The sequence below is a fragment of the Mesoplodon densirostris genome, chromosome 12 (genome assembly GCF_025265405.1).
Source record: "Mesoplodon densirostris isolate mMesDen1 chromosome 12, mMesDen1 primary haplotype, whole genome shotgun sequence".
Taxonomy (NCBI): domain Eukaryota; kingdom Metazoa; phylum Chordata; class Mammalia; order Artiodactyla; family Ziphiidae; genus Mesoplodon; species Mesoplodon densirostris.
The window spans coordinates 52593335-52614819 of record NC_082672.1 but is presented as its reverse complement, the minus strand read 5'-3'; the positions used below and the strand labels follow the sequence as shown (position 1 = coordinate 52614819).

The following is a 21485-nucleotide window of genomic DNA, read 5'->3' as shown; positions in this document are numbered from 1 at the left end:
ATCTGTTGAAAGTTAGAAAGTTGAGTACCTTTCATATCTTGAGGTTGCAGTGTAAAGTGCAGAGAAACTATAATTTACAATGATGTAGGTGGACTTTTCCTTTTGGACGTATTGAGCCATTTCCCCAATTGTCTCAGAAAAAAAAAATTCAGTTTTTTCAGGTAGTAATAGTAACTATAATGCTGTTTACAGATAAGGACATGTAGAGTAGTCTCATCACATACCTTGTTTATAAACTAATCATCTTAGAGAACTCTATTATTTTGAAGTACTTGTGCTTAATCAGTTACAAGCTATTTTCCTTTTTAAAAAAATCGAAGTATAGTTGATTTACAATATTATTTTAGTTTCAGGTGTACAATATAGTGATTCAATATTTTTACAGAATCACAAGTTTTTCAAACCTTCTCACTTTATTTTGTATTACTAGCTTGGCCACCCCCTTTCACCCAGTGGAGATATACTTTGCTGGGGATGACGGCAAAGAAACGCCATGTATGTAAATCCCTATTTGTTCAACATCAGCTCTTAAATGTTTTTTTTTTTTTTTTTTTTTTTTTTGCGGTACGCGGTCCTCTCACTGCTGTGGCCTCTCCCGTTGCGGAGCACAGGCTCCGGACGTGCAGGCTCAGCGGCCATGGCTCACGGGCCCAGCCGCTCCGTGGCATGTGGGATCTTCCCGGACCGGGGCATGAACCCGTGTCCCCTGCATCGGCAGGCGGACTCTCAACCACTGTGCCACCAGGGAAGCCCAGCTCTTAAATGTTTTGAAAGCTGAGACTAGAAGCCTACATAAAATGACAGCACGATTACCATGGCCATTACCACCTGAACAGGCTGTAACTGTTGATATGTTGCTCACCTGAATGTCCTTTTTATTTTATCACAACAAACATTCCAGTCCTTTGAAATCATTTCACCCTTGACTGCTTTAGCTTGTACATAAAAGTATCATTTATTTTATAAAACAAAATACTATAAATATTTAGATCTTTATAGGTATATAATATATATTTCCAGCTGCTATGTGAGTTAGTATCTATGTATGCCAGACGTAAGCCTGAAAGTACACACTCTGAAATAATAATTTTTTCACAAAAAGCTTTTAGAGTTTACAAAATACAGCAAATTAGAAACAAATGTAAATGATTTAATCCCCTACATAAGTAATATTTCTCATTGAACATGACCAAATTCTATTTCTTTTTGTAAAAAAGTTAATTTGGGAGGGGCTATAGTTTCTATTTCATCTGATGGTGCTCATTCACTCAGTAATTGTCCATTGTGCACCTACTATGTGTTAGGTATTGCTCAGGCACTGGAGACACAGCCGGGAACAGAACAAATAAAAATCTTCCTCTGGGGGTTGCAGAGTCTTGTTTTCACATACAATCTCCCTCTAGAACTTAAGCTCCATGAGAGTATGGATATTTTCTCTCCTGATCATAACAGTATTCCATGTCTAGATCAGTGCTTGTAGATAGTAGATGGCCAATATCTGGTGAATGAATGAATAAATGGATAAATGCTTTTTCTAGATTTCAAATGTACTCCAGCAAGCCTCAGGTGGTAAGTAGGCCCTGCTACGGAGGGAAACAGGTAGCCTAAGCTCTTAACTATGACCACTCTAAGAGGCACTGTGACCTCCTAGGAAATGGATATGCTGGGAGCCAGAAAATATGGTTTCTAGCCCATAATAGGTTAATACCTCAAGTAATTTTAAATTTTTACGTGGGTCTTCATTTTCTTATCTGTAAAGTAAGAGTACTAGGTCAGAAAAGGCATCCCCAAATGCTGGGCTGGCTGTATCAGAATCACCTGGGTAGCCTATTAAAAATGCAGATCCTTAATACTCTAGCCCTGAATTCTGAGTTATCTGAGGATCACTGGTGTGGACTATGTCTAACATCCTTTTCAATTTATGCTCTGTATGCATCAGTGTTAATTTCAAAGAGAACAACTATATAAACTCCGTAAGTCTCAAGGAGAATGGAGTGCTGTAACTTTACCCTCTTTTTCTGACATCTACCACTTGCCATGTATATTTCTAGCAGAGCAAGATATTAAAATAACTTCCTCACTGGGGCCCAAAATAGGCTGATATAAAATAAATGCAGACTGTATTTCAATAGCCGGCAGTCCTGAACCTCTTCCTGCCACAATGTTCATCTCCAGAAACCACTGTAAATTCTGCCACACACAGCGATTCCCTGAGGGCTTCATTACTTGGGTCTTTAAAAGGGATTCACTCATCTTTTGCCTCCTGTAGGTGTGCTTCTTGTCAATCCAGGTCATGAGAAAATAAAGTAATTTTTCCCAGTCTTTAGCAGTTCACAGAGAATGTGTGGTTTGAACCTTGTTTTATCTTAAAAAAGTGTGAAAATAGACAAGCTAGTGTGCCAGTGCTCATGACATTGAAGGCCTCCTCTGACAGCTACAGTGAGCGCTGTAAAACAATATTCTACACCAAAGCAAACAAAGCCAGTGCTCTGATTGAGAGGATGCACAGAGGGATTAATTCCAAAGGTTTATATACCAGTCTCCACAGACCAAAGGCAGATAGATTCTCTGTTGGTAAGTAATGGATGTACAATGTGGTCTTTTACTTTAAGAAACAAATGCTTTTTTATAAGTCAGGTAACAAAGAAGGATTGGATGACATAAATGAACTGCTTCCAATTTCTAACTACGGTTATCTGGACTTGAAAACTGGATATGGAAAAACCTTTTTCTAAAAGCAGAAAACTAATATTCCACAGCAGGGAGTGTAGAAATTGCTAGAGACTGATCATCTCTTCTTATCATGTTATTCTTCCCCAATGCTACCAGCTATATTTTAGAATAACAATTTAAAAAATAAGATTCTCTTCTTCAACCTTCAAGAAAAACTATCTTTCCTTCCAATTTTTTAGTTGAAAGAACATAATGAACACCCATCTGCCCTCCGACTAGATTAATTAGTTGCTAATATTTTGTCATCTTTGCTTTCTCTCTAGATGATCATTTGCTGACTATATGAGAGTAAATTATAGACATAATGATATTTCATCCCTAAATATGTCAGCATTTATTTCCTAAGAACAACAGTGTTCTCCTACATAACTACAAACCCATGACCACATCCAACAAGTTTAACATTTACTATAGTATTTAAGATAATGTTATTCAAAATTTCTGGTCCAACCAATAGCGTCCTTTAGAGTTATGTTTATCCCAATCCAAGATCAAATTAAAAATAACACATTCCCTTTGGATGTCACGGCTTTTTAATTTCTTCTAATCTACAACATTCTCCACACCCCCACCTTTTCTTTTATAACATGGCATTTTTTTTTTTTTTTTTTTTTGCGGTATGCGGGCCTCTCACTGTTGTGGCCTCCCCCGTCGCGGAGCACAGGCTCCGGACGCGCAGGCTCCGGACGCGCAGGCTCAGCGGCCATGGCTCACGGGCCCAGCCGCTCCGCGGCATATGGGATCCTCCCAGACCGGGGCACGAACCCGTATCCCCTGCATCGGCAGGCGGACTCTCAACCACTTGCGCCACCAGGGAGGCCCTATAACATGGCATTTTTAAAAAGAATCCATGTCAGTTGCCCCGCAGAATGTCCCTTCTCCTGGACTTGTCTAATTGTTTTCACATGATTAGATTCAGGTTAAAATACTTTTGAAAAGACTCCTACATAGATGATGCTGTACACTTCTCCATTACATCAGGAGTCATACAATATCAGTTGTCTTGTTACTGGTGAGACTAAGTTTGTTCACTTCCTCCGTTTGTCTTCAATAAGTACTCTGTAGGGTGCTTTGAGTCCCTGTGAATATTCAGTTCCCTACTAACCATTCATCTAATTGTTTTAACCAATTATTCATGAATGACTCTTGTTTGAGTAAAATATTATATTGGTGGCTACAAAAATAATGATATTTAAAAAAATAATGATATTTTAAAGGTCTGCCTTGGTACTGGAAGAAATATCATCAATTCCTTTAGAGAAGACAGGTCTTGCTGAAAACAAACTCTCTTTGCATTTGCATTGGTGTTAAGAGGTGGAGTTTAGTATATATATGTAAGATTTGTTGGTGGACAGAGGAAGGGAGAAAGGACACATCCCAGAATTGTTTGGGTATAGTGTATGAGGATTTTAAAAGGGTACAAGTCAGATATCTACTAGATCTGCTAGCCCCCAAGTTGAAGTAGCCAGCTAGCTGAGTTTGGTTTGGGAGGAGAAGCAATCCTTGCTGGGCTCTCCAGTTACGGAGCTGGAAAGGTGTCAGAATATAAAGGAACAGGGCAAGCCTTTTCTTTGCTATCTTGACCATTCTTACCTACTAATAAGAGAGCACAGAAGGCATCTGCAAGGAAGTGAACACCATTCAGAACTTGGGTACCTGATTTTACCATCTCCTTCACTGGGGAAAGCTAAGTTTTGGAGGCAAATTTCAATCTCCATGGAATTAACTTTCTCATATTCTCTTCCTTTGGTTTGATGTGAGAAGAGGAAGAAATAGACAGATGCAGAAGGCTATGGTAACCCATTAAAAAAAGGGGAGGGGGCTTTTATTATTTACATGATAAATCTCTCTCTGTTCAGAAGTCCTGTTATCACTTTTCTTTTTTTTTTGAATTTTATTTTTTTGTACAGCAGGTTCTTATTAGTTATTCATTTTATACATATTAGTGTATATATGTCAGTCTCAATCTCCCAATTCATACCACCACCACCACCCTCCCCCGCCACTTTCCCCCCTTGGTGTCCATACATTTGTTCTCTACATCTGTGTCTCTATTTCTGCCCTGCAAACCAATTCATCTGTACCATTTTTCTAGGTTCCACATATATGCGTTAATATATGATATTTGTATTTCTCTTTCTAAACTTACTTCACTCTGTATGACAGTCTCTAGATCCATCCATGTCTCTACAAATGACCCAATTTTGTTCCTTTTTATGGCTGAGTAATATTCCATTGTATATACGTATCACATCTTCTTTATCCATTCATCTATTGATGGGCATTTAGGTTGCTTCCATGACTTGGCTATTGTAAATAGTGCTGCAATGAACATTGGGGTGCATGTGTCTTTTTGAATTGTGGTTTTCTCTGGGTATATGCCCAGTAGTGGGGATTGCTGGGTCATATGGTAATTCTATTTTTAGTTTTTTAAGGAACCTCCATACTGTTCTCCATAGTGGCTGTATTAATTTACATTCCCACCAACAGTGCAAGAGGGTTCCCTTTTCTCCACACCCTCTCCAGCATTTGTTGTTTGTAGATTTTCTCATGATGCCCATTTTAACTGGTGTGAGGTGATACCTCATTGTAGTTTTGATTTGCATTTCTCTAATAATTAGTGATGTTGAGCAGCTTTTCATGTGTTTCTTGGCCATCTGTATGTCTTCTTTGGAGAAATGTCTATTTAGGTCTTCTGCCCATTTTTGGATTGGGTTGTTTGGTTTTTTGATATTGAGCTGCATGAGCTGTTTATATATTTTGGAGATTAATCCCTTGTCCATTGATTCGTCTGCAAATATTTTCTCCCATTCTGAGGGTTGTCTTTTTGTCGTTTATGGTTTCCTTTGATTTGCAAAAGATTTTAAGCTTCATTAGGTCCCATTTGTTTGTTTTCATTTCCATTACTCTAGGAGGTGGATCAAAAAAGATCTTGCTGTGATTTATGTCAAAGAGTGTTCTTCCTATGTTTTCCTCTAAGAGTTTTATAGTGTCTGGTCTTACATTTAGGTCTCTAATTCATTTTGAGTTTATTTTTGTGTATGGTGTTAGGGAGTGTTCTAATTTCATTCTTTTACATGTAGCTGTCCAGTTTTCCCAGTACCACTTATTAAACAGGCTGTCTCTTCTCCATTGTATATTCTTGCCTCCTTTATCAAAAATAAGGTGACCAAAGGTGCGTGGGTTTATCTCTGGGCTTTCTATCCTGTTCCATTGATGTATGTTTCTGTTTTTGTGCCAGTACCATATTGTCTTGATTACTGTAGCTTTGTAGTATAGTCTGAAGTCAGGGAGTCTGATTCCTCCAGCCCCGTTTTTTTCCCTCAAGCAGAAGTCTTGTTATCGCTTATAATCCATTTTCCTTACTATGCACTCTTGGAATCCGGAAGAGATGTGAAATATAAAATTACAGTTTGACTAAGAAAAAAAAACCTACTCAGATCTCAGAAAGCCATGAGCAAGGAAATGAGGCTGACAGAAGAACTGAGCTGTTTCCTCCTGTGGCCAGGTCCCAAGGTGATGTCCAGCAACCCTGACGGTGTAACTCAAGCCACCATGTCAAAAACCAAACTTATACCAATGTTCCCACTTCACTTTCCTGTTTTTTTTTTGTTTTTTTTTCTTTTTGCGGTATGTGGGCCTCTCACTGTTGTGGCCTCTCCCGTTGCGGAGCACAGGCTCCGGATGCGCCTGGGTATGTGGGCCTCTCACTGTTGTGGCCTCTCCCGTTGCGGAGCACAGGCTCCGGACGCGCAGGCCCAGCGGCCATGGCTCACGGGCCCAGCCGCTCCGCGGCATATGGGATCCTCCCAGACCGGGGCACGAACCCGTATCCCCTGCATCGGCAGGCGGACTCTCAACCACTGCGCCACCAGGGAGGCCCCACTTTCCTGTTTTTATTTATGGCACAATTCTTTCTGTTATCCAAGTTCAAAATCCTTGTTTTGGCCTCTGACCACCCCTCCCCAGTAGACATCTGCCAGGTTCTCCCTAGCATATCAGTTTTCAGGTCCTATATTTTTTCTCTCTGAAGTGAATTTTATACCTAACCTCCTTACCTTCCCATTCTCATGGCCAATACTCTGATTAGGAGTTTTCCCCTGCACTTATCAACAGATTCCCCACAACCTCCTGACTGATCTCCTTTTCTATAGTATCTCCTTGTTCTTCTGATTCTATATAACGTAGTTAGATATACCTCTCTAAAACACATTTCAAACCTTGACAATACCTGGCTCAGAAACTTCAATTTCTGCTCCATGACTTCTGAATCAAGTTCATTTTCTAAAGACAAACATCCCCAAATCCTTTTTTTTTTGATTGAGGTAAAATTCACATAACATAAATGTAAATTTATGTTACTCAGTGACATCTAATACATTCACAATGCTGTGCAACCATCACCACGATCTAGTTCCAGAACATTTTTGTCACATTGTAACATGTATCAATACTTCATTCCTTTTTATGGCTGGATAATAATCCATTGCATGGATATACCATATTTTGTTTATCCATTCATCATTTGATGGACACTGGGTCGTTTCCACTTTTTGGCTTTTGTAAATATTGCTATACATGTTTTTGTTTGAACCAAAGTCTTTAAGTATAGTCATTATGTACTATTTTGGCAATTCTTCATCTATCCCTATACTGCCCCATATTTTTCACCTTCCATCCAAATTATAATACTTCTTTTTTCTTTGAATACACTGCATGCTTGCCCATCTGCAGCCCTTTTTCATGGTTTCTGTTGTGTAGGAAGCCCTTATTCCCATCTTTGTTGTCAAGATCTTCTTCAAGGACTATCTCAGATATCACTTACTTCACAAACCCTTTCTTGACTTTTCCAACTGGATTCAAACTCTTTTTCCTCTGAGCTGCCCCACTGGCATCAATTACAGTATTCCTTATATTTGTGTGCTTCTCTTAACAAGGTCAAGACAACCGTCAGGCAATTTACTGCTGTATCTCCTACAGTCAAGCACTTTGTTTCCTTAAGTGCTCATAAAACCTTAAGAAATATTTTTTTTTTTTTTTTTTTTTTTTTTGCTGTACGCGGGCCTCTCACTGCTGTGGCCTCTCCCGTTGCGGAGCACAGGCTCCGGACGCGCAGGCTCCGCGGCCATGGCTCGCGGGCCCAGCCGCTCCGCGGCATGTGGGATCCTCCGGGATCGGGGCACGAACCCGCGTCCCCTGCATCGGCAGGCGGACTCTCAACCACTGCGCCACCAGGGAGGCCCAAGAAATATTTTAACTTAGGAGATATTTAGAGCCATTTTGTAGTCTTTGTGGTCTCATATAGAGTCCTTTCAAATGCCCACACTCTACACCCTCTACGGTAGAGGATGTTGTATTATTCCTTTTGAAACAACTGAAATAACTTAAATAATTAGAAAAGTATCATGTGGCATTAATGAGGACTCTCTGAATGTGCACTTTCTCTTTTGTTTAAGAATATATATGTGTTATATTCATGCACATCAGCCTTGCCTAGCAATTTTTGTTTCACTTTTTGAATAAGAAGTAAAAGTAGGATATCTAGGAACAACTGAGTTATAGTTTAGCACTGGTAATATGTAGTTCACTTAAGGTATTTTATGGATGGTTATGACAGTGTCAGAATGTCACAAGCCTAAGTGACATTTCAATACTTTCAGAAATAGCCAAGAAAAAAATAATCATAATTCTTATTTCTTCAGGTGACTTACAATGGCAGCAGAAAACTAGAAGGATCATTAAAAATAAAGTTTGCTGACCTGCAATAGCCCCTGGACTCCCTGAGAGAGTCAGAGCTCTGTGGTTCTCTGAAGGATTCTACCTTCTTTTATTAGGAATCAAAATGATAGCTGAGTAATGACTTCACCTCCCTAGGGTGAATCACCCATTCACTATCAGTATTTTTAACCTGATCATTATTTTTCAGCAGCTACAAATTTAAATTTAAAATTAAGGTAGGAAGGGATCTGTAGAATTTAGTATGGAGACATTGCTTAACAAATATTTTTCATCTGTTTCTGGTCTGGCCTGGTGCTGTAAACTGCCTCTTACAAAAGTGCATAGTGTGTGTACACCTGAGGGTGCGATGGAAGACAGCTGTCCGATCTTAAGATTTGGGGAGGACGGGGAAGTTGGAGGGGGTAGCAGGGCCTGATATGAAACATTCCAGAGGCGCTGTGCTTCTTGGCTTCGCAGTGATGTTGAATGGGCGCTAAGGGTATGTGATTCCCTCTTCCCTTCCTTTCTGGTCATTAATTCTCACTCTCCCTAAGCAGGAAATCAAAAGGGTAGATGGGACACAAACCTGTCTATAATTTTACATGTGATAATAACAAATCATAGTTGTCTTCCATCATTGAGAGCAAGACTTTTCTATTTCTAAGTGTCAAAGACAGTATTTAGCTTCTAATAAAGATATTTTCTTATAATGCATCTCTTGCCTAAGAGATTATTTAAATAAATTTCTTAGATTTATTTGAGAGCTGAAAGGGACCTTAGAAAGGGTCTAGTTCAATGCCATCATTTTGCAAAAAAAATAATAAAAAGGATGTTAAAGAATGTGACCAAGGTAAACAGATGCTAGCAGAGCCCAAACTGGAATCCAGGTCTTCCAAATCCTGGTCCTCTATGGACCATTTCTGCTATACCAACTTGATTCTTTCTATTTAACAAAACAGGTTGCCACCAGTTTTGTCCCCCGAAGACCACACCACACACGCTTTCTGACAAATACTAATTAGATGACTATTCCAAGTAAGTTACTATACAGGACTATTGGTAATTCAAAGGTAAATTCACTATGATCCTTAAGGATCTTACAATAAAATTCAAAACCTGGGAGAAGAAAGGTTTACAAAAATGCAGAGGAGAAAAATATCACAGAAAGTTGGAAAGAGAGCACTAGAACTAATTTCAGGATTAATAAGCAGTCTCCTTGAGATTCAGGATAGAAAGTCCCTCTCAAGTGTTATGCAAATTGTATTCCCTAACTCTGACTAGGCGGTGTTCACAGAACAAGATCATTATTATAGAGAGCTTTATATAAACATGAATAAAATTTAGAAAATTAAAATAAACTCAAGTAAGGAGTCTTTAATCTGAAAAATGTTGCCCCCTGCATGACAGAAACTGATTTCTTAAATTTCTTATTTGCTTCAGACTAATTCACCTGCTCTTCTGTGACCCTGTTCATGACTCAGACACGTACATATAAGGAGAAGGGCCCAAAGTCCATGGAGCAAATCACAGCAGTCTGGTGGGGCCTTGAGAGGTGGGCAATAAACTGCCAGTTCTTCCTGAAGGATGAGGATTTAGAGATGATCACAGGGGACCTAGGTTGGAGGATGTAACCTTATCTGCTCATGGGTGTCATCTTGGCAGAGTTTACTGACCTCTGGACAAGATCTATTTAATTTACTGGAGATAATGCCTAAGGCATAGGCTATTTGGAAAGGATATCTCTTTGAACTGAAAATCAAATTGAAGATAATGATTTGGGAATATTTCACCAGTTGTTTAGGAAATCCTGGACTCTCATGTAGTCTATATTTACAACTTTGCATGCTTGCAAAGACACTAAGAGTTAAATATGTTCCTTTTCTGTGAAGCTTATTTAAAATTCATATCTATGCTGCTCATATATATATATACACACACACACACACACACACACATATATATGTATATATATATATGTATATATGTGAATAGCCAACAGAGACTTGATAGCTTTCATTTAACATATTTAGCTGGTTCTTTTCAACCAAAATGTATATCTGCAATGTATTCTAATGTAACCCAATTAGAGTTACTAACACCATCTGTATATGAATTTTTGGTTCAGCTGTCAAAAAACACACAAAATACAATGCTCATAATACACTATTCAATAGTTGTGTAATATTTTATTGCACTATACTTCATTTAACTTTGTTCTATTTTCAAATGGTTCAATTTTCATTTTCTTCCTTTTACAATTGGTATTTTACTACATATTTTAGTATGTAAATCTTTGCCCACATCTCTGATATTTTTTTTGGGATACATTACTAGAAGTGCAATTACTATAGCAAAGTATATAAACTTTTAAATCAAAGGTTTAAATTATGTATAATATTTAAAGAGTCTAATAACAAAAGACTTCTAACAAAATATCCTAGCACTCTCCAGACTTTGTCTGTCTCATTTCCCTCTCTTTAGCTGTTTCTTCTGTTTATCTTCAAATACTGTTTTCTTGATTTTTAAATTTTAAGACATTATCTATTGATCCTATGATAAAAGGAATAATTACATTTCTTACATGACCAAAAACAATCCTTTCCCCTACCCTCTCCCCAGTGATATTATACTTTTTGGTTTAAATCAGTATTTGGTATTTACTTTTTTTTTTTGCGGTACGCGGGCTTCTCACTGTTGTGGCCTCTCCTGTTGCAGAGCACAGGTTCTGGACGCGCAGGCTCAGTGGCCATGGCTCACGGGCCCAGCCGCTCCGCGGCATGTGGGATCTTCTCGGACCGGGGCACGAACCCGCGTCCCCTGCATCGGCAGGCGGACTCTCAACCACTGCGCCACCAGGGAAGCCCTGGTATTTACATTTTTATGCTATATAAATATTATCCTCTAAGCCATGTAAAGTATTGTGATTATATTTTGTTTCTTATACATTAAGAATTTATTCACTACAGCTAAGAACTGCCTCATTTCATATCATATGTTTAATGTGGCTGTTTTAAAACGTGGGCCCCAAATTCTTTGAAATTGTTCCCAGTGATAGGTGAGGTATACAGCCCCTCCCCTTGATTCTGGGTGGGCTTGTGACTATTTTGATAGGAGACCATGAAAATGGTGGGTGATTTCAGAGGCTGGTCATAAAAGAAGATGCAGCCTCTGCCTTGTTTGCTGGAAGGAACACTTGTGTTTGGGGTTCTGAGTTGGCAAGAAAGAAGTCTGACTACTCTGAGGCTGCCATGCTGTGAGGAAGCCAAGCCAAGTGGAGGAGCCATGTGTGAATACTCTGATTGTTTAGAAGCCTGGTTTTCTTGACAGTCCAGCCTAGGTGCCAGGTGTGAGTGGAGACTCCAAATGATTCCAGTCCCCAGCATCACTGAATCACCTCTAGCCTCTGGTTCTTTCCAGCTGAGGCCCCAGACATCATGGAGCAGTTATCCCTTCGGTGCATTGACCAAATCCCTGACCCACAGAATCCATGAACATAATAAAATGGTTATTTTAAGCAGCTAAGTTTTGGGGTAATTTGTTATGCAGCAGTGGTAACTGGTACTCTTAGTTTTCTATGTTCCTGTTATTAATTTGTCCCTAAATTCTCAACATGGCCAAGTACATTAGGGGATCAACAGTTCCATTGTTTCCTTGGAGATATTACTTCTGGAGATCTCTGTCCTCTTGTCCCAGTCGAGCCTGGATGCAGAGCCATCAGCCTAGGACTTGCATGGGTGAGAGACAATGTAGCATGTTATTGTACTTACAGATGTGGGCCCTGTAGCCAGGCTGCCTGGGTTTGCATCCTGGCTCCACCACTTACCAGTGCTGTGTGACTGTGCTCAAGTTAATCTCTCTCTGCTTCAGGTTTCTCATTAGAACAGTGGCTGGCACAAAGTAAGTGCTCTTATTGTTGGCATTCTTGTTGTTGTTTATTATTCTTCCCTTCACATTGTCCTGGGAATTCCCATCATCTCACACCTATGTCTGATGCCCTAGTTCCTAAATTCCACATCTTTTTCTTTCTTGGTTATTCCCTTGATAGAATACATCACCAGCTCCCTAAAAAAAGATGCTTAGGAGGTAAGGTTTTTGAGACTTTATTTATGCTTTAATTGTCTTTAACATCACACTTGATAGTATTGACTGGCATAAAATTCTAAGTTGGAAACAATTTCTCTTTGAATGTTGAAGTTATTACTTCATTGTCTTGAAGCTTTCAGTGTCACTACTAAGACAATTCTGATTCTTGACTCTTTGTACGTAGGTTTTTCTTTCTGGAAGTATTAAGATCTCTTCTTTATCCCCATTGTTTCAAAATTTGATAATGATGTCACTTGGTGTGGGTCTTTTAAAATTCACAATTTAAAGAGTGCCATTTCAATTTGGAGACACCTTCAGGTCCTTCATTTCTTAGAATTTTTCTTTTCTTTTAATTCTTTATTAATTTTACACCTGCATTTTCATTAAGTCTCTTTCTGGGACTCATAATAGATATAAGATCTCTCAAATTGGTCCTCTAATTTTCTTATCTTTTCTATTTTCTATTGTCTTTTTAGTCAATTTTCTGGGAGATTCTTTTAATATCTTCTATTCTTCTTCTGATTTAAAAAAAAATAAATTTATTTTATTATTTATTTTTTGCTGTCTCGGGTCTTCATTGCTGCGCAAGGGCTTCCTCTAGTTGCGGTGAGCGGTGGGCTACTCTTTGTTGCGGTGCACGGGCTTCTCACTGTGGTGGCTTCTCTTGTTGCGGAGCACGGGGTCTAGGTGCGTGGACTTCAGTAGTTGTGGCACACGGGCTCTAGAGCACAGGCTCAGCAGTTGTGGCGCACAGGCTTTGTTGCTCTGCAGCATGTGCGATCTTCCTGGTCCAGGGTTCGAACCTGTGTTCCCTGCATTGGCAAGCGGATTCTTAACCACTGCATCACCAGGGAAGCCCCTTCTTCTGATTTTTTAAAAAATTCTGCTTTCATATTTTTATACTTTATAATTCTGATTTCTTATTCTTGAATTGTCCTTTTTTACATATCACCTGTTCTTATTTCATGGATTTAATATCTTATCTCACTGAATATATTGATTGTAGTACATTTGGAAATGTCTTTTTTCCCCCTTGCACTGCCTCTGTTTCCTCTAAGTTCCCTCCTTTTTTTTTTTTTTTTTTTTTAAATCAGTTTGATTTTGACTTGTTCTTTCACAGCAGAGGCTGCTCTCAAATGCCCAGTGGTCCTTTATTAGCTATTCTACTTCAGTTGGATATTCTGTGCCCTTGGATACTCTGAGGCTTGTCAACTGGTGGACCTCACTGTAAGGCAGCTGGCCAGGGTTACGGCATGTTTACTGAGGGAGCCCCAAAAGTCCACATCTGCAGGGCTTTTCCTCTGGGTTTGAGAGTTTCCCCAGAAAGGAATCCTCTCATTTTCTACCTGGTGAATATAACAGATTTTAGGCTGGCTGTAAGTATTTTGAGATCTATTAGGGAGGAGTGGTTGGAGAGAGAAAATCTTATCTTTCCAAAAGCAAATATCTTAGGCTCTCTGTACTTGAAGTGTGCCATCTACCTCCGTCCACCTCAGCTGTGCGTGCTTTCCCATGTCCAGTCTCAGATTAACCCAATCAATTAGAACCACCAAATTAAATAAATTCCATGAAGTTCTGGATAAAAAGGCAAGAACTTTTTGTACCTGGATTTAAAAAAACCCAAAAAAGTTTCTGGATTTAAGAAAAACCCAAAAAAGCTCCCTCTCATCTTCCATACCTTCCTTCCCCCACAAAAAAGTAGAAAATTCACCCAAGTCCCTTTACCCCTCCTACTTAACCATACTTTTTTTTCCCTTTGATAATGCCTCAGAACTTGAGTATTCAGGATCCAAGTTTGTTTTAAAATAACCCAATGAAGTGACAGGCAGAACTCCTGGAATTTTGCAGCTTGTGCTAGAGTCTACATATGGGAAATTGCCATCAGTTAAAGGGTGGTGCTATTATCATAGCCCAATTTTTGAAAGCCTTTAGAAAAAAAAATCATCTGAGTTAATTAGTATTCACCACAGGCACAGGTTTTGTATTGCAGTATTCTATGAATTCAGATAATAAGAAAACACAGTACTGCAGTCTCTAACTTTTAACTAACATTTACCTCTCAAAAATGTATATTATAAATTAAGAATTTTACCTGTTATATGAATAAGCTCTTATATGACTGATCTATATGCTCCATATGGCTGATTAGTCTTAGATCATCATAAAATGAGCTATATTTTAAAATCAACCAAATACTATTGGTACCTAAAATAAGAGTAATTTCATTTTACCTCTCTGATCTGCTTAATCCACAAGTCTCTTCCAAGAAACTCCTGATGTAAGACTACAGGAGCTGAGTTTAGATTAAAAGTCAAGGAGTCACTGGTCTTTTCTTTAATAAAAGGCTGGAGATCAGAATTTATCTAGAAGGAGTAGTGAAAAGAGTTAAATCAGTGAAATGCATATACATTGGCATGTTTTAGTCATGTTCAGAAAGCACCAGTTACTACAGTGAAAAATTAAGCTTAAGGAACTCAGTTTTTAGATGTACTTTAATAAGCAAAAGAACAGCTCATATGATTAACAATAATCTTAAAAAAACTTTTAGAATAGTTTTCCCCTAACATATTCCTTTTTAATTTGGCAGCAGCCTTTATTTTGCTTTTTAAGTTCAAGGTAAGGATCAGAAATTTTATTTATTTAATAAATATAATCAAATAATAAATAAATTAATCGAAGATTTAATAAAGCACATAAAAACTCATCTGGAGATATTACATATTTTTGTATATATTTCCCCCTTCTTATGAGCTATTTAAGTGACATCTAAGAAATATGTACTAAATGGAATTTAAAATTACATATACATGGAGGTAACAAAATAACAGCTAATCTTGAGACATTTTGTATTTCATTATGCCCATTCAAAAGAATCAGTTATTGGAATTAAAGCTTTCAACTTTGCTCCATATATTTCTAAATTTCATTAACTTTCCACAGTTTGCTTTACATAGGAGCTATAAGGGAACTGTAACAAAAATGCAAATATTCTTCCCTTTTGTGACTGGCAACATTACATGTTATTTAATAATTTGCAAGAGTTCTTTCAAGAACCCTTTCAGGTGGTAAGAAGAGACAAACATCACAAATATGGTTTAAGTAAGCTGTAGCTTTCTATCAAAATTATGCAGTGCTCATCAATCATACTGTTTATATTATGTAATAACCACCAGGAATGATAGATTTTATGTACTCAATAAACAGTTTTTGAGATATAAAAGCAGTTTATTAAATGGTAAAAGGTTTCTTGTGTATCATTTTAGCTGTTTAAAACAGAAAAAATAGAAAGGGTATGCAAATACCTTATGACTCATGGCCATGTGCTTCCCATACTGAAATGCCATATCCTGAACCTCAGCATCATGCTTTGCTAATTCCATTGCAGCTTGGCAGCTCTTTGCTAATAAGGCACCATGGGAGAGAAAAGTCTGCTCCTTCCAAGTCAATATTCCAATATCATCTGTGATACGATTTTCCTAAAAATTGCAACAAAAGCCAAGATTAAAAAGGTTTTAGGAGTAATTTAATTGTTTCGGTTTTTGAAGAATAAGCATTAAGAAATGAACTATTCAAAACACTCAGGCTGTTGCAACAAGACAGAACTAAAAGATGCTGACCCTCACCTCTACCTAAAGAGAACTAAGGATGTGGGAACTGCTTTTTTAGGGTAATTGGGAAAAAATGAAAGAAATGTTGAAGCAAATTTTATTTTGAGCTAGGGAACTTCTATTAAAATATACTTATAAGGCAAAATTAGAAACTTAGACCTTCAAACTAACTCTCTTCTAGATTCATATCAGTTCTTAATTAAGTGCTAGTATTCCAAAACACAAGAATCCTATTGTCTTTAACTTATGTTAAAATGCCAAGGGCATAGTGAAGGAACTGCATTCTCTTATAAGCAGGTAGATAGAAAAATCAGAGAGAAGGTAACCCATTACAATGGAGTATGATTAGATCATACTATTCATCAAAGTTTATTCCCATAAGAAGAAACAAGATAAGGGAAGACATAACTGTAGTTTATTTAATTTCATCTTTTTACATTATGAAAATCATGGTAGTATCTTTAAGTAAGCATAAGCATACACATACCTACTGACTCTAGACCAGTGATGTCCAATGAAATTATAATGTAAGCCCCATATACAATTAAAAATTTGCTAGTAGCTACATTAAAAAAGTGAAAAGAAACAGGTGACATTAATCTTAATGACATTTTATCTATCCCAATATATCTAAAATATTACTATAATAAAATAAAACATATAATCAATATAAAATTATTAATGATATTTTACATTCTTTTTTTACACTAACTTTTCAAAATCAGTGTATACTTTACACTTACAGCACATCACTAGTGACATCTGAAGTACTCAGTAGGTACAAGGAGCTGGTGGCTACCCTAGTGGACAGCTCTGCTTTAGGCAGTTAGCTCTCTGAGGACAAGAATGATGAAGTGATATATATAATGATGCTCATTTTACGGTGTTTCTTTGAACCTCAAACTAATTAGAACCCATCCAGAAGGATTAACTAACCCAAACACTTTACTTCCTGCTGACCATACCAAAATCCTTCTCCTTCCACCATTATTTGGGGACAAAATAAAAAATAATAAGAAAACTTAGACACCATTAAAAAATGATCTTAGATTTAGCCCCACCTCTTTCACCATGTTGAAGGGAATCTTCAACCCATTGGTCAGATCAAATTCTCAACTTAAATTTACATGCTTTTAAACAAAAAGAGAGTTCCACTTATAGCAACAGTTACAAATATGCAACATAGTATTGTGTTAATAATCAAAAAGCCACTTGGGGAGAAACAGTGCATAAACTGCTTCATAAAACATTGCGAATAAATGACAGCATTTAATTTTGGAAATCTGAGAATGGATTTTAAAATATGTAAAGTTAATATCATATTAATAAACCTAGATAAAAACCATATTATCTCTCCACATATACTAAAGATGCATTTGACAAAATTCAACTCCTATTCTTGATGGGAAAAAAGCACTGAATAAAACAGGAACAGATGCATATTTCTTCTTTTTTTTAAATGTATATACAGCAATTTTATTTCAATGGCACAAATGAAGTTAGTGTGTAGGAAACTGATTTATTTATTATTTAAAAAAATATTTATTTATTTGGTTGTGCCGGGTCTTAGTTGCGGTGGGTGGGCTCCTTAGCTGAGGCTCAAGGGCTCCTTAGTTGTGGCAGGCAGGCTCCTTGGTTGCAGCTCCAGGGCTACTTAGTTGCGGCATGCGGGCTCCTTAGTTGTGGCACGCAAACTCTTAGTTGCGGCATGCATGTGGGATCTAGTTCCCTGACAAGAGATCAACCCAGGCCCCTTGAATTGGGAGCGCAGTCTTATCCACTGCGCCACCAGGGAAGTCCTGCGTGTAGGAAATTTAAATCAAACAGTATGGTAAAAATAGCAGAGAACCAAAAAATCTAAAAAGCAAGTACACCTAAAGCATGAGAATTCATTAGTGTTTCATCTTCAATTATGACTGACACTTGATGCTTGCAAATTTTGAAATAAACTTTGAGATCATGATCACTATTCTGAAGAGATTTCGGCACCAGCACTAAGATTTGTACATTCAGTTGGTTTGCAGTTGACTTGTTAGTCATTTACATACTATAGTACAGATTTGTCACAGGTCAGATCACAGTGTTGAAGGAAAGAAAGACCTTCCTGTAATTATATAGAAAGGATCCCCTAAACTGCACTCAGCTTAAGACATCCAATGTACAAGAGCACGAAAACCATCACAGTAATGTAGTTCCAAGGAACATAGTTTTGGTAAGGAAAATAACCTAAGCTCCTGTTTCCCGTTTTAATTACTGAAATCTCTACCAATGACAAAAATGTCATATAGGACACTAAATGTATACAGTAATTCAAACTTCATGCAAAGAACATATTTAGCAATCTGGGATAATGCAGAATGACTGAAAATATAACGAATGTGATTCAACACTGGTTCTTTTTGTCATTTTACACAGACGTCATGTTAATATTAGACCAAAGCACAAAATGTTTAGTGCATAAACCAGTTTCTTTTTTAAGATCTATCATTTTTATCGTAGTCTTTTATCTTACTTTGGACCACTTGTACCCCGTACTCTATCCTACTGTAGACTGTTTAACTTAATCAACAAAATCAAAAGTAATTTCTGACCAGATTTATGGGTGACATAAAAATTTATAACATCAAAGTGTCTGCATAACCAAAAGTACAATAATAAAGAAGAAAATGCCTCCTATTTCTTTTAGAAAATAGTACTTTGTAAGCTTGCTGCATCTTTAATGCTTTTACTATTGCATGACAATGAATAGTTGATAGAAAATAAGAACTGTATACTTGAATTATGATAACTCATCCATCACAGATTAATCTAATAATGAAGTTTCTGCAGAAACAGGAACTATTTTAACAAGGAAAAAAAAATGCCCTCATTCCAGATGTATATTTCTTTAATATGACAGGTGCCTGTGTTTGTGTGTGTGTGTGCACAAGCACGCATGATCACCCAAAAGTTAGCAAGTACTTTATGGGGAAACACACGAGCCCTTCTTCCTAAAATCAGGAACAGGACAGAGATGAACACAATACCATTGCTATTTAACAACGTAATAGAAGAGGCAAGAAAAGGATAGCTGTATAAAAATTAGAAAGGAAGAGTTTAACTATCAGTATTTGAAGACAGTATAACTGTATTTGGGGAAGACCAATATACAAAACTCAACCAAAAAACTACTAAAACAAGAAGATAATTCAGTAAGGTAGCAGCATATAAAATCAATATAATTTATAATTAACATAATAGATGTAACCATAGCTTTCATACATAAAAACTAATCAGAAAGTATTGTAAATAGGGCCTTTTCTTCCATTATATCTATGAAAAAAAGATTTAAAAGCTGGGAATAAACTTAGAAATGTACAAAATTGATATGAAGAAAATGTTAAAATACTACTGAAGGAAAGCAAGTTAAATAAATATAAAGGCATATCATGTTTAAAGATAGTAAGATCCAACCTCATAAAGTTACTCCAATAAAATTAACACCACCCCTCCACCCCTCCACCGCCCCCCCCCAACTTAGGCAAGCTGATTCTAAAGTTCATATTGGAAACAGCATAAAGAATAGCCAGAATAAGCAGGAAGCCATGAAAAAGAAGAGCAGCGTAGGGTGAGGTGGGGGGAAGAAGGGTATATGAAGAGAGTAATGATGTCTAGCCCTACCAGATACTATATTATAAAGCCTCGGTAATTAAAAAATAAAAAAGTGCACTTTTTAGACAGACAAACGATGGAACGAAATACAAAGTCCAGGAATCAATCAAACTATACACAGGAATTTACTATATTTTAGGGAAAAGTTGGACTTTTCAGTAAATGGTGCTGGTACAACTGAATAGCTTTCTGGAAGAAAATTAAGACTGCTCTGCATTTCACACAATTGATCAGGATAAACTCCACATAGCAAAAAATAAAAGCAAAAGAACCACAGACAACAATAGAAGACAAAAGACGATAAGGAAAGGTATGTGCACTTTCTATCACAGATGAATGACAAATCTCCCTGTGGTAGGCTAACAGTGGTCCCCCACAAAGATAGCCACATCTTAATCCCTAGAGTCTGTGAATGTTACCTTACATGGTACAGGGGACTTTGCGGTTACGTTAAATTCAGGATCTTGAGATGGAGGAATTATCCCAGATTAACTGGATGAGCCTAATGCAGTCAAAAGGATCCTCATCAACGGGAGGCAGCAGGGTCTGAAGATGGAGGATGAAGCCACAAACCAAGAAATGAAGGTGGAAACTAGGAAGGGCAAGGAAAGGGATTCTCCCCTAGAGCCTCCAGAAGGAATACAACCCTGACAACATCTTGATTTGGAGGCTTCTGACCCAACAAACAAACAAACCACTTTCCACCGCCTTAAAGCGTCACTCAGTGTTGGTGAGGCTGTGAAGAAACAGGCATCTCAAACATGACCGGTAGGGTCTGTCATACAGAGTGAAGTCAGAAAGAGAAAAACAAATACCGTATGCTAACATACATATAAGGAATCTAAAAAAATGGTACTGATGAACCTAGTGGCAGGGCAGGAATAAAGACGCAAATGTAGAGAACGGACTTGAGGACACGGGGCGGGGGGAGGGGAAGCTGGGGCGAAGTGAGAGAGTGGCATGGACATATATACACTACCCAATGTAAAATAGATAGGTAGTGGGAAGCAGCCGCATAGCACAGGGAGATCAGCTCGGTGCTTTGTGACCACCTCGAGGGGTAGGATAGGGAGGGGGGAGGGAGACGCAAGAGGGAGGGGATATGGGGATTTATGTATACATATAGCTGATTCACTTTGCTCTACAGCAGAAACTAACAAAACACTGTAAAACAATTATACTCCAATAAAGATATTTAAAAAATAAAATAAATAAACAAATAAATAATGATACTAAAAAGACATGAAAATGAAAAAAAAATGACTGGTGGAAGTGGAGATTGGATAGAAATTTTGTAATGTCTATCAAAATTACAAATGTATCTGCCCTGCGACCCGGCAATCCTACTTCCAGGAATTAATCCTACATACAAGCGCCCACACATGTGAAATTAAATACATACAAGGTTATGGTCTATTGTTCATCCAGCTGCCTGGGTGATCCTTTTAAAACATAAGCCAGACAGAAGCATACTGGCCTTTGTGCTGTTGTGCAAACACTCCAGGCCTGTTCCTCCTTCAGGCCTCCATACCTGCTATTCTCTGTCACTTACTCTCCCCAGATGTTTACATGGTTCAATTCCTCATTGCCTTTGGGTCTGTAATCAAATATCAATTCCACAACCCTTCCCCATCATTTCCTGTCTCTCTACCTTGCCTGAAATGTTTTTCCTTGATACTACTGGACCACTGA

The 21485-nt window shown here is 37.8% G+C and overlaps 1 protein-coding gene across 3 annotated transcripts in view; it reads right to left on the bottom strand.

Annotated features, from left to right (window-relative positions):
- Positions 1–21485, bottom strand: part of PDSS2 (decaprenyl diphosphate synthase subunit 2) — a 267557-nt gene that overhangs the window by 37652 nt on the left and 208420 nt on the right. For all 3 annotated transcript variants that reach the window (XM_060114836.1, XM_060114837.1, XM_060114835.1), the window contains 2 exons: positions 15837–16010; positions 14766–14897 (listed from right to left, as the gene is read on the bottom strand). In XM_060114836.1, the coding sequence (XP_059970819.1) occupies positions 14766–14897; positions 15837–16010 (306 nt within the window). The remainder of the gene's footprint in view (positions 1–14765; positions 14898–15836; positions 16011–21485) is intronic.